General features: G+C 32.8%; 1 protein-coding gene across 1 annotated transcript in view; it reads right to left on the reverse strand.

Annotated features, from left to right (window-relative positions):
* Window positions 1–6,298: 6,298 nt before the first annotated feature.
* The window catches only part of LOC128984228 (mediator of RNA polymerase II transcription subunit 25-like), a 46,246-nt gene continuing 37,567 nt past the window's right edge, over window positions 6,299–14,977 (reverse strand). The window contains exons 15-18 of the mRNA XM_054403529.1: window positions 14,235–14,369; window positions 12,567–12,653; window positions 10,482–10,682; window positions 6,299–8,736 (exon numbers count right to left, since the gene is read on the reverse strand). Of these exons, the coding sequence (XP_054259504.1) occupies window positions 8,638–8,736; window positions 10,482–10,682; window positions 12,567–12,653; window positions 14,235–14,369 (522 nt within the window). The 3' untranslated portion in view covers window positions 6,299–8,637. The remainder of the gene's footprint in view (window positions 8,737–10,481; window positions 10,683–12,566; window positions 12,654–14,234; window positions 14,370–14,977) is intronic.

Below are 14,977 nucleotides of genomic sequence, written 5' to 3' on the forward strand. Positions count from 1 at the left end.
TACCCTTACCTATGTTTTCAAATATTCGAATGCATAAGGATATTTGGGTTAAAAACCATTTGGTGATATTCTAATTTTGAGTCTACAAACCATGAATAATAAGCCTAAACGTTTATTGATGCAACAAAAAATTGCAACGCCGTTACAAGCAATGGAGAAGAAGGTTTTCAAGTACTGTATAGTAAAACATGGCATAGTCGTTACGGCAGGGCTTAGCTCAGAGGCAGGTAGAGTTCTCGCTAGTCATGTGGCGGGTCCCTGGTTCAAATCGTGCCACTCATTATACTTTTTATTCCATTAATTAAACTTTTACATGTTTTTACATTAAAAAAACATGATCAACATCTAATTTTTTTATTACTTTTAATAACAAATTCAGAATACCAAAATAGATTAAAAGTAATGTTTTTATGATAAGCAGTTCAGTTCAACGCCCAAAAATCAAATATAGGCCTACAAAATTGTTAGTACATCACAGGGTTTTAGCTATTAAGAGAAGCAAATAATAAGCACCTCAAAAATACAATGCAACTCCTCTTTAAAAGTGTCTTACTATTATTTCCTATTCAAATGTCTTTAAATAAAACCGAGAGCCTTGGGTGTAAAATTATCTGATTAATGTTGCAATGTTGGATACATTTGTTACATTTTTGTATGCAATACGGTATGCGGTTTTAATTTGGTTTCTCTCAAAGCTTAAAATTCTTTTCTCTGTGATAGCTAATAGTTGATATAACCATGAAATTTAACTAAAGTAAAATTAGACTAAAATTTCACAGAAATTGATAACTTATAATTATAATTAATTCTAATAGGGCGATTGTACATACATTATACAATTTTATTTCTCTCATTTTGTACTACGCCTCATTTATTAATTGTAATTTATATAAAATAATTATCATTTTAGCAAACACAGATCTATTTTTATCTTAAATTGCAAACGTGAGCCAATTTGCACTTGCAAAAAGAACTTAATAATAATTTTTTTTTTTATGATGTGAGTAATGAAATAATTCTCTTTCCAAAAAATACTAGTCTACTTCAAATAATACGGGTGTAGAGAGGTTGTTAGAAAATGGCAAGTATTTACCAGTGTAATTTACAAGAGTAAAACTTTATGAAACACATTGCTGTCTACACTAGTAAAAACCACTAGTAATACTAGTCCCTACACTAGTAACTAGTATTTTACACTAGTAGGTTTTTGAAACGTAGACTTGTAAAATACACTAGTATTACTAGTCCATGGACTAGTAAATACTAGACTAGTAGTTTTATGAAACAGGGCCCAGATGTCTTTTTGGACCAGAGTAATTTTCATATTTTTGTATGAATAAACTAAAGTAATTGTACGATTTTTGTTGTTAAAGTAGCCTATGTCTCTCCCGTTCATATCTTACCTAGAGACCTACGGTAATAACTAAATACCTAGGTCTGGGAAATTTGCTAAAAGTAACTTCCGTAAGGACTAAGGAGTACGAGTATAATAAAGTCATGCTCTTTAGGATCATACCATATATAGGTATGGAGTTAGAATAATTAAAAATTAAAGGAACATACTCTGTCACTTAAAACTCTTCGGGTGCACGGCAGACGAGAGGGCTTCGAACTTTTCGACACATTGTTGTCATCATGCAGTTTAATCCTGACTTAACTGTAAATTTATTGTTTTAATACTACTGTCCATTAAATTTTTTATCCTGTAAATATAAATATTCATCAAATTCTTATATATTGTGAATAAATTTTAATTTTGCAAAACAGAATAAAATTTTGCATTCTGATTGGCTTAGCTGCTAATTCCTTTACTCTTTCTTTACAATTATGGCCCCTTAACTTAAGCTTTACAAATGGTATGTGAGTTACATAACTTCCATGTGCTAACAAATTCCAAGGTCTGGTTCACACATGGTGAGGTAAACTGACAACGGTAAACGGTTAGTGGTGCAATAGTCTATTGTCTTTATTTTTATACAGGGTGTTTGTGAACTCTCTCGAAAAAATTCACAGGATTATTCCTTGGGTTAATATATGAATATTTTACATTATAAACATGGGTCGCCGGAGCCTCGTTTTCCGTCTGTCTGTCTGTATGTGTTTTTAATAAATAACCTTATAACTCGAGTTTGAATCAAGGTACAAACTTTAAATTTGACACACTTGTGTATTTTAACGTGGTACACAAACATGCAAAATTTCATTTCGATGACTATAGCCGTTTCAAAATGGCGGCGATCTAAAATCGTTGACCTCAAATTACATGAAAACCACTAGAGTTACAAAAAAAATACAAGAATAAAAAAATTTAGGAAATTTTATGCCAAATCAAATGACACCTAGATCTTAAAGATCGAACAACAAACAGCTGAGTTATAGTTTTTTTTTTAATAATTAATAATTTTTTTACTGGCTTTTAATTGTTATTGTTTATTCTTTAAAATCATCTGATACAGAGTACATTACGTAACCTTAAACACATCTCAATAGTTAAGGTAAAAATAGGACACTTAATACATTTACCTTCTAGTAAAAAAACTAAATGTTGTTGTTAGGGCAAACCAGCTGTCTTACATTGTTGTAACAATTTAGAAAGGATCAGATGATTTTAAAGAATAGACAATAACAATTAAAATCCAGTAAACAAATTATTAATTATTAAAAAAATTAATAACTCAAAATAATCATGTGATCATCTCAAAATCATCTGTCCAACCAGCTGTCTTACATTGTTGTGACAATTTAGAAAGGATCAGATGATTTTTAAGAATAAACAATAACAATTAAAAGCCAGTAAAGAAATTATTAATTATTTAAAAAATTAATAACTTAGCTGTTTCTTGTCCGATCTTTAAGATCTAGGTGTCATTTAATTTGGCATACAATTTCCCACATTTTGTTATCCTTGTGTTTCTTTTGTAACTCTAGTGTTTTTTACGTAATTTGAGGTCAAAGATTTTAGATGGCCGCCATTTTAAAACGGCTATAGTCAACGAAATGAAATTTTGCATGTTTGTGTAACACGTTAAAATACACAAGTGTGTCAAATTTAAAGTTTGTACCTCAATTCAAACTCGAGTTATAAAGTTATTTATAAAGAACACATACAGACGGACAGACAGAAAACGAGGCTCCGGCGACCCATGTTTATAATGTAAAATATTCATGTATTAACCCAAGGAATAATCCTGTGAATTTTTTCGAGAGAGTTCACAAACACCCTGTATTCCGTACCTAACAGTTTACAGCAATTTAATTTTGATTGGCATCATTATGCTGCACAATGATCTTTATGTACAGTAAAAAAAGTAATAAAACTATTCATGAATGAACAATTTGGTAATGCAAGAGAAGGACATACATCGATGATGCAGATAAACAGACTTATACACGAAGACATACAGACAGACAGACTTATACGCTTATAGTGTTCAGAACTTCCAGGCCCATTTTGTGGATTTGTTCCTTGCATCTAGGATCAAGAAAACATTTAAAAATACAAACTTAACGTAGAGCGCAGTAATCTGTATGTCTGTATGTACTTGATTTTTACTAAAATCTCAATAATATGTGAGAGAAATTTAGGCTACAAACTTCATCTAAGCATCTTTGATAAGTGTTCAAGCAAAGACACTTGTAAATGTCAAATTTAACGTTTTTAACCAGGCCTACGGTAGACCTGGTATACCTTGTTTAAAAATGGTTTATCTTCAAACATTTTAAAAGCTAACTAAATTATCTAAAAAATAATGCTTATGTAAAATAATATAAAAATAATTATGACAGTTTTATTCTGAATGCAAATCTTTGAACACCTTAATTATATCTTACTGAATTAATCTCACTCGAACTGAATGATAATTAACCAACTTATAACACTTTTAAGTATATAATAAAACTGAGGTTATTATTTTTAAGAACCCTCTTTATGTCTAAATTAGGACATGGTCAAAGATCACAAAACACTTTCCTAATGTTGATGGATTGCCCTAACTTTACTCAGAACTTCTATAATGAAGGAAATAATTTATTAATTAAATACATCTGCCTTTATAATAAGGTTGTCAAAATTGTCTCATCATTGTTTCATAATATTGTGTGGCTGAATGAAAGTAGGTTGACTGTATAGTACGACCATTCAACGTAGGTATTTTTACTAAGACCATCCAGTCTAGTTGTTTATTTAGCAAGATCCATCAAAAGCCCAACAAAACAATGATCACTGATGATCCGGTTTTAAATCAACAAGAAGCTACTGAATGTTGTCAGATACCTTATGTATGTAACCACATAGTATGGTAGGTAGTAGTGTTTGCACATCTATGCAGTTAATCTCGGTAGAGTCAAAAACCACTTTAGGAATCCCAGTTCCAAAATTAAGAGATGCTATTGGGTTTTTTATAGCCTAGCTTGCATTTTATATCCAATTTTTGGGGTTTGTTCAGTAGGTATACTTATTTAATAATTCCTTGCAATATGTTTTTAAATGTCTTTGTTCTCAATACACCACAGTATACAAATATAGTTTGAGTTTTACTATCATATGTTTAATTATTGAACTTGTTTATTTCCTCTTCCTATAAATAGTAGGAGAAGGTATTGTTGTTGTAAAATTATCGATTTTATTTTTTGGGTGGAAAAATCTATTTTGGATCCTCCTGAACCCAAAAAAGTGGCTCTCAAAGTGACGTCTGTGTACAATTTTGAGGATTTTGGTTTGTGGGTACTTATACTTATTGATAGTATCTCCAGTTTATTTTTTATTTTTGGAATTTTGATTTTCAATGAATGGAAAATCTCATTTACACAAAATAAAAACAGGTCTAACAGTTTTGATTGAAGTATATAGTATGTTACAGTCCTTTTAACTCCGAACATGCCACAAGCCCCAAAGTTTTACAAAAGTTATTGCTGCTTTTCTCCATAAAAGCTCATATTTACCCGTACACATAAAAATAGTAGGATGTTCAATTATAATGCCAGCTTATGGGAGAAAGAGAAAGTATAAGTCAGTTTGATGATGCCATTTTTCTTGCTATAGTTTGACTTCAGTATACTGTATTAGCCTACCCATTTACTCTTCACTCCCACTATTATTTCTTTCTACCTTTGAAAATACAAGACCACTGTTTATTGTCACACAATAACCTTCACTTGTGTTCTGTGTATTCTTAATAAAGTAATCACAGTTAATGTAAATTTTCTTCACTTTTTCAAGCTGAAGAAATTAATAGGAAAATTATAAAAATAAAATATTTTTAAAAAAGCTATACATTTTCAAAATTTGCATTTTGCAGCCAGGGAATATATCTATACAGGGTGATTGATATAAGTGTGCCAGCCGTTTTATTCGTAAACTATAAGAGATATCAAAAAAAGTTAAATGGTAAGTGCCTTGGATTTTTTATTTGAAAAATTGTAGTCATGTCGAAAAAAATATTTTAGCCGCCAACTTTGATTTTTCTTATAGAACTCCCTGTATTTTATGATGTGTTCCGGTAGAAAATGAAATTTTAAGACGATTTTATTCTTGTAATTTTTTTCATAAACCTAACCGTTTCAAACATAATAATGGTTAAAGTTTTTAAATTTCGGCATGAGAAAGAGTTTCGATAAAGGCCTAAGCAAGCATGCCAGCTGTTTTATTCAAAAATTATTCGAAATTTCACCACTTAAACCATTATTATCTTTGAAATGGTTAGGTTTATGAAAAAATTACAAGAATAAAATCGTCTTAAAATTATTTTTTCTACCGGAATACATCATAAAATACAGGCTGTTCTATAAGAAAAATCAAAGTTGGCGGCCATATTGGAAAAATGGCGGCTAAAATAATTTTTTCGACTTAACTACAATTTTTTAAATAAAAAATCCAAGGCACTTTCCTTTTAACTTCTTTTGATATCTCTTATAGTTTTCGAATAAAACGGCTGGCACACTTATATCAATCACCCTGTATACTTTAAACATAATGGTTTTAAACAGTTATAGGTATCAATCTAGTTGTAAATTCACATTTTTTTGCTTTAAAGCTGAGTATAAAATAAATATTGAAAAGAGGACCTGATATTTTCTTTACTGTACTAACAGAGTGAAAATGCTACATCTGTAAAAGATGAGAACAACTTTTATGATAGAGAGTTCCAGGAAGCTAGAGGAAAATCTATTTCACTGAAGAGTTTTTTTGGATTGTACCTATAGATTCATCTTGAGTTCTTCACTTTTATTTTCAATTTTAGGACAAACATTGCCAATTTACACAAAAAGGGGGAAATATGGTGAATTAATTAAACACAGATTTGCAGTAATATTTATTTACATACAAACAAAATATTTAAAATACCCCCGCCGCAGCACACCTGCAGACTAAGCGAATTTCAACTTGTCTGATTACATTTTTACTAAAATATTTCCATAACTAAGACATATTTATTCCGAATTTAAATAACATTAGATTTGCTGCTACGGGGAAGGTAAAAAGTTTTTTTGACCATATGTCAATAGTATAGATGAAATAAATAAATTTGCCAAATTTTATCAATATATATCCACAAACAAGTAAAACTACAATAATGGGAAAACCCCATTTTTACCCCATAAAACTCCCCATAAACCCCTGTTTTCCCATGGTCTGTTTATGCTGGTTTGCGAACTCGTTTGAATAAACGTAGGTTTACACGTTTGTACCAAATTTCATCAAAATCGGATCATTCTTGCTCGAGTTATCGCGCTAAAGGACACACATATACAGAGTGACAAAAAAGTCTGGAAACGGCTTAATATCTTTTTACCTAAATCCGTTAGAAAATTCATTCCTTTCACATAAACTTTCATGAATGAAAACTACTTTTTGCAAGCATTACCAATTTTTGGCCCCTACCAGGGGACGACCCACGAGGAGTAGGTACTTAAGCTTTAATGTAAGCATAGGTCGGTAGCATATGCACATCATTTTAAAGGGCTCAAGGTCAAGTGGAGTTCATTGCCGGAAACCGTAGCTAAAAAGGTTCATCCGTTAAAAAATGGGGGACGTCCAAAGTTCTTGTGGAATATACCTGCACAGGCCTTAGTATTGGTAAATACTCGTAGTCAACATTAGCTTAAGAGCTGAAATTGACATTTAAAGTAAACTATCTCATTGAATAATACTATTCAATATTCAAAACAAATTTAACCGGGTTTCAGCTTTTTCGGCTAATGTTGACTACGAGTATTTGCCAGTACTAAGCCTGTGCCGGTATATTCCACAAGAACTTTGGATAGCCGCCATTTTGTAACAGATGAACCTTTTGAGACGCGGTTTCCGGCAATGAACTCCACTTGATCAGCACTTTAAAATGATGTGCATATAGACCTATGCTTACATTAAAGATTATATACCTACTCGTCATGGGTCGTCCCCTAGTGGAGGTCAAAAAATGACAATGCTTGCAAAAAGTAGTTTTCATACACATAAGTTGGTGTGAAAGATTTTAATTTTCTAACGGATTTAGCTAAAAAGATATTAAGCCGTTTCCAGATTTTTTTGTCACCCTGTATATATATATATATATATATATATTTATAATAGTAGCCCTTTATCCAAACAATTGTATATATATGAATTTGAACAGATGGTGTTTTTGGCCTCTAGGGACCTCAAAATGAAATATTAGATCGGTCCCGGGTCCAGGTCTTACCATGAGTACTACGGTAATAGCTTATTCCCTATATGGGAAATTCGCTAAAACAGAAAGAGTTTGATTTGACAGAAAAAACAATTAGGTTACAAAACATTAAAACAATAATATAATTTACTACATTCTTTGGAGTCTGTATTACATATTACAAAAAAGGTTAAATTAATCTAATATTCATCAGGACTAAATACAACAGCTTTGAACTGAGATTTCATGATAATTTAGGTTTAAATATATGATCGATCGTTATGCTATTTACATTTGTTTGATAAATAAATATTTTCATGCACATCTTTTAAAATATTAACTAAGCCCATGCACTTCAATAAACACTTCTATTTATATACTTTAATGTTAAAATGTTAAAAATACAATATAACTTAACATGTTTAATTGTTGTACAAAAATACTTCGAACACATCAAGTTGATGTCATAATTAAAATCTTATTTTAAAACTAAATAAAAAATTACAATTTTAAAAATAAAAGAGTGATTAAATATTCAACAATAACAAAATAAAAATATTAAAGATACTTTACAAAAAATCACACCAAATTGTAGTGTAACACATCTTTTGGCATTTTTAGAGAAGGCCTTGTATTTTGCTTCTCAAAAAATAAACCATCTTAGTAATACTTATTTCAATAAATTGTTGGTACACTTTCTAACAATTTCAAGATACATTCACCTTACTGACCTTTAAACGTAGCAAAAGTGTGTACTCAGTAATACTATGTTTCTTATAAAAACGTTTGTGGGTGTGTGTGTCATTATAGATAAACATCATTACATTTTGTTACAGCTTCTAAAAATAATATCTTATTTTTTAAATATTACAATGTAAACTTGTAGAATTAAATTTGAAAATTCAAACTTTTGTATACAATCAATAAATGGGTTTAGTAAACATATAGAATTAACATAATCCCGAGACCCGAGGATTAAATAGATATTTTTCTAGTTTAGGAAGTCAAATGTATTGTCGTCAAACGGTTGTTGTGTGTTGGTGTTACGCTGCATCTGTTGCATTCCCATCATCTGTTGTCGATATTGAGGCTGAAACACACATCATCAACACCTTAGACAATTATCACCATCGTCAAACGAAAAACAAAAACAGACATGGCACTGTTTTTACTTTCTCCCCTTATACCATAGTAGGTATATATGTAGAAAGTATTGTTTTCGTCAAAATTTTCGAGTTTTAGTTTTGAGTGGATATATACGTTTTGCAATGTGTTAGGCAATGTGTAGGCGAGGCCAAGTACCACTTGGGGTACCTATGGCCACTGCAGTAAGTAAGTATATACGTTTTGGGTCCCCCTGTGTGTACAGAGATGTGTACAGAGCTACAGACCACACCTGTTGTCTGATTTTGATTAAATTTGTTATGTAGGTACTAATCAATGGTATCTCCAGGTGTTTTTTTAATTTTGATTTTTATGTTGATTTTCCCATAAAAGCCCATAAAATAATGGAACAAATTTTTTTAGAAAATAGCCCAAACAATTACGATAAAAATTATGTTATAACTTAGTCATTTAAGTTCTGAACAAAATGGCACAAATCCCAATGGCATAGTCCAAAAGTTAATGCAGCTTTTGTGATTATAAAAATCATAGTTACTCTCACCGCTTGCCCATGATTAACCCATTGGTGTCAACTTCGAGCATTACTCGTACGGCCGCTGCATATGAGTGCTGCTGGCTCATATCACCGCTACACAGCGCCATTAGTTATTTATTATTATAATTTTCCCCCATTTTTGTTTTTTCTTACTTTTATAATGTTTATAAATATCTTGCTTCTTGTATTGCATATTTGCAGCTGTGGTATATATATATTGTATGCAGCTGTGGTAAGGTAAACAATATCTTATTACATATAAAAGTTCACTACTTGTGATTTTTCTACGTAGGGAATCAATTGAAATTTATAATTGTAGGGTCATTTGGTGTCTGGATTAATCTTGGAATTTGTAAATAAAGTTTACTTTAAAAAAAAATGTTTTTTAAAATTGTTATTGTTGTAATCTTTCTTTTTACTTTGACTATCCACTTTTTTTGTAGACAATTTTAACTGTGAACAAAATGGCAAAAGAATTATTAATTTATTACCTAAGGTTTTCTTTCTATAACAATTAGAGTAAAACTCTAAAAATTCGGTAAAATGAATTGCCGACAGAGGGGGCTGCAGGCAGCGCATTAATTCCTTCCCCAATGGGTTAAGGTTGTTGACAAGCTTATGGGAGAAAGTATGTGTCAGATTGCTGATACCAATATTAAAATTTGTATTGCAGGTTGAATGTCACATGGCTTTCATTATCAGCTGCAAAGTATATGTAAAACGATGCTTACCTATGGTAGCATTAATAGCGTAAAGTGAAAAGTACAGCACTAATTACGAATAATAACACAAATATGTAAAATGGGTGGAATAGGATTTCCTTGTTTCGCTTACATGCAAGCATCACATGTGTTATGCAGACCAGCTAATTCTCCATTGAAAGCATTTGTTGACTACGTGCTCCATACAAGACTAGTATCTGTCTATCCTTATAAAAACTCTGTCAAGGCGCCTAACCAGCCCCAGTCCAGAAACAATTGATTACAGTTCATTGAATGAGTTATTAAGAAGTCCCTCCAGGTGAATGATTTTAAAATCCTCGAACATAAATATATTTGTTATTGTGCTCATTTTTCAACTTTAAAAAGTATTATACATTTTAGAGGTTTTAATATTAACAAATCATTTAATCAAAGTTGTTTTATTATGGTGCGGCTGTGGCTAGATGTTTGTACCTGTTGCAGCAGATGCCTCAGGCCCGGGTTGTTGGACATGGCAGGTCTCATCATCTGTTGTTGGTTGGCTGCCCCTGCCAGCTGTTGTTGTGCCATTCCACCAGCGTTGTTGGACTGTTGCTGTGGTGTGATCTGTCTCTGTTGTTGTTGTTGTTGAAGTTGATGCAACTGTGCTCTCAACTGGTGCTTTTGCTGCTCCTGCTACAAACATTTCATAGTATTGGTTAAAATTTAAAATCAAACTGATATTCTTGGGATTCATAGGAATTAGGAATACATATTAATAATTTCATTGAACATACCCTGTAGACCCTACATTGAAATATAATACTAGATTTTTACTGGCAAGTACCCAAATATTGAAGTATGTACTAAAGTACTAGGTGCACGCTCATTCTTTCCGATTGTGGACGGAACGAAGGCAGTGAATAAGGTTGAGCAGGTAGTAGTAAGGTGGCTAGAGTAAGGTGAGTACACCGTAGTACTCTAGCTGGACGCACAAAGGACTTAGCCCAAGATGTATGGAGTAAAAGAGGTGGGCCAGACAGAGAGCGCCTCTCGCCTATCGAGCCGAGTCGGTGATGTCACTGCAGTCCTCAAGAGTGCAGGGCCGAGTGCCCTTTGCCTAAACACTATGACGAGGGTCATTTTACAGCCTGAAGCATGGCGGGGCTCGTGCCGTCCAGGTATCAGTGACCAGATCCACAGTGGGGCGGGTATGGGGGTGGAAAGATTGACCAGGAGGGGATAAGAAAAATTTGTTTTAGGGATAAAATGAAACTGTTATAACCCAACCTAACCTAACCAAACTTGCTGATTATGAAAAAATTGAATGAAGGTTTACTAATCGAATCGATATAAATTTGCAATCGATATTAGGGTAGCCCAGTTGATAAACTGTACCCGGTCTCCGTTACATCTTGCCCACTACACCCCCTTCCACTAATACCCCTCCGATGAATCACACTTACGCTTGAAAATAAGTTGGCAACATTTAAAGATACTATGACTACGATAAGCTGGTACAGTGTTTCACAGCCTTTGAGTATTGTAACTATGATTTAACCTGTTGTTTCGTGTTAACATTCTATTTTCATTCAACGCTCGGATTTAATCTAACCTAAAACGTGTTGTTTAGTGTTTGAAAGACTAATTATTTATAGGCTTTATAGAAACTATAAGAAAAATATAATATGTAGCACGAGTGCAAAGTGCCTTTGCTGCACTTGTGATACTTTCCACACTCGCCTGCGGCTCGTGCGCATTTCTCTCATGTGCAGCAAAGTGCCACATCACACACTATAATTACACAAATAACTATACCCGTACCACCATACCTTTTGTTATTTTGTACATTCATCTCAATAATTAGGTTCATCTCAATAATTTAGGCCTCATCTCAATATTTATCTCCTAATTGTTGCTGACTAATTTAATATCGTCTAGTGGTATGATTCTTAGTGTTGTTATCAATCAATTATATCAATTATTTAAGATGGGGACGCCACTATGTGCGTATTTTAGCCCAAATATGGGTGAAGAATGAGTGTAGTACGAGTGGCGCGATCTTGTAGTCTTTTTAGTGACTAAGGCCGACATATTCCTTAGACACAGCTGTTAATTAATAGCCCAAACAGCTAATGGCAACTAAGGGACCTACAGTTTATCCAAACCACATTCTTTCCTTGGTATTAACGAATTGGTCTAGGCTAATTATCAGGATAGTACTGCGGATAGTCATAGTACTCACTAGTGCGGACGTTAATACACACCAGGGAGTATCGCCTCTACAGTGCATCTCTATAAATATCCACAACTCGTGACCTCCTAGTAGCTGGACTACAGAACGACGCCACTGTCCTAGTCGTTAAGAGCCTTTCACTCACCACCCTCACATAGCATCATTATTGACACAACTGGCTATCAGCAGGAAATATGTCAAAGTGCAAATACGAATGCAGATTGTGAGCAACTTTTTGATGATATATTAATAAGTTAATACTCTGAAATCTGAAATAAGCAAAAAACTGAAATCCGTGATTCCTTAACTGTGCAAAAGCATCTGGACCATAACAATATGTTTACCTCCATCTGAGACTTGAAGAGGTTTTCCTGTTGTTGAGCCTGTTCTAAGTTTTGTTGTAGTTGCTGGATCTTCATATGGTTGAAAATCTGCAACAAAGCTATGTGTCAACTTTTTTATGATTGTTTAACCTAAATGAAGGATTTTGAATTATTTGTTGATAGATTTGATTTTCCATGTTTTATTTATTTAAATGACGAGCCTATTGTACTTATTGTATTTAATGGCAATAAAGACTTATGACTTCTATTAATTCAATAAACCAAGGCAAATAAGTGTGCCAATTTACAACTCGAGGCACAAACAAAATTTATAAACAAGGTTAATTTAGTTGTGTCAAATTTGGATCAGAGATATCTTTTCTTCATAAGGGAGGCCTGATAATAGGGCTCAACCTTTCTGATATCCGTTCAAGAAAACATCATTTCCAAATCAATCTGGGAATTAACTCTACAGTATTGTAGTTATAAGGGAGTTAAGTTGTCAATGTTTTTAGCCTTAGAATACAAGTTTAACCTTTGTTCAGTAAAAAAAAAAAAAATGAAAATAGGTTACAAGGAATTAACACTGTGAATACACCCACTTGAAGGCTAGATATGTTATTAGAGCAACAGACATCCACAATATAATGTATTATCATGTTTTTTATTCATAATAAATTACGAAATGTTAAAATATAATGTTGCAGTAGAGATTTTAGTCTTTTAGAGGCAAGCAAACTTGGAGTAAGTAAATATAACACACAAACACAGGTAACACCTGAACACAGGAGTTGGTGTCCAGGTAAGAACACAGATTATATCACTGTGAAAGAAAGCAAATATTTTTCAATAAACCAGTTTTTTATAAATTGGGGTTTATTTTTGTTTGTCTAAAATAATGTCCATCAAAGCTAAAATTTAGTCAAGCATAATTTTAGGTTATATTTTAAAGGGACACCTGTTGCCAAGAATCCAACTTAGGCCTATCTGAGAAAATTAGAGTCCAGAGGCTAATAATAGATATACAATAAAATAACCCAAAACATTTCTCAGGTAAGCTAGCTGAATTCTATTCCTTTTCACAAAAATTCCTAAGCATAAATTTAGTCAAACTATCATCCAAACATAAAGAAAAACTTTTATTTGTTTATTTTGAACTGATGTTTAAAACAAAACATAGTTTTAAATTGTTTAACGATGCAATATAGCTTGTGTAAATGATTTTAAATGTGTTCATCACACACATTACCTTACGCACAATATCAATTTATATTTTAGTTTGACTTTAATGAGGAGAAGGGAACAGATCAAAAGGCAAAACTACAAAAATGTAGGTAATAATCCTTACACTCTAATACTGTAATCCAATTGTCTAGCCATATCATAAAACTATCATGGCTTTAAAACCTGAAAACTCTCTTTAATGAAATGTGAGGATTTAGGTAAGTAAGTGAAGTGATTCCAAATTAATTAACTTGTACAGAGAAATTTTAAAACTTGTTTAAAATTTTTCCTTGAACCACCGTTTATTTGTTTTTTTTTTTGCACATTCAAAATGGGCTACTATAAATCCTGCAGCAAAAGATACGCAAGAAACTGACTTCCGCCTCACAAAAAAGCTCGTACATTTTGATAATAAATTAAAGAAAACCAACTAGAGGGTTTCTAGATGTGTCTAGCTATACTCACTTCCATTTGAGACTTGTAGTGTTGTTCCTGTTGTTGAGCTGCCTCTAGCGTCTGTCTGAGCTGTTCTATCTTGACTAGGTTCTGTTTCCTGGCCACCTCCATCTGCTGAGGTCCTGGGTTGTACTGCATTCCTCCCTACAACAGACCATTAGAACTTCACTGTAGTCCTACCAAAGGTTAATAGTGTGACCTAATAGCTATGAAGTACACTAAGAAGTACAGGCCTGCAAGGCAAGAAGTATCCACGTAATAAGATTTCACTTTTTGAACTTGGAAAAAAATATTATTTTTAAAACCTTTCCAGCATTTATCATGAAAGTGCAATGCACCAGTCAAAAACCCCATCTAGTATTAATTGTGTTTATGTGTTCAACATTTTTGTGTAAATTTGTTGAGAGCCCACTGACGTAATGTAATACTATGCCTTTTTTTGGCTTGTGTCTACGTTAGAGGCATTTTTATAATGAAGTCAAATCAAGCACTTTTGAGGGAAAGCAGTCCAAACCCATCAAGTTTTTTCGATGTGCCGGGGATTGAACCCATCCCTTCGGCACCGAAGTCCGAGATGCTAACCACTAAACTGCACATATACAATTTTTGAAAAATTGTTTTGTGAGAGTGATTGGTAAATTCACCGACCTCTAGATGATTTGACCAAACCCTTTCTGTAGGCGTACTGTGGGGTCTGACTTAGGGGAGGTACGATTGAGGCATTAGTTCAAAATTCCTCCGTGAACAACGCT

Source organism: Macrosteles quadrilineatus, unplaced genomic scaffold, assembly GCF_028750875.1.
Source record: "Macrosteles quadrilineatus isolate MER2022 unplaced genomic scaffold, UCM_ALF_1.0 Scaffold_2__2_contigs__length_208266976, whole genome shotgun sequence".
Taxonomy (NCBI): Eukaryota; Metazoa; Arthropoda; class Insecta; order Hemiptera; family Cicadellidae; genus Macrosteles; species Macrosteles quadrilineatus.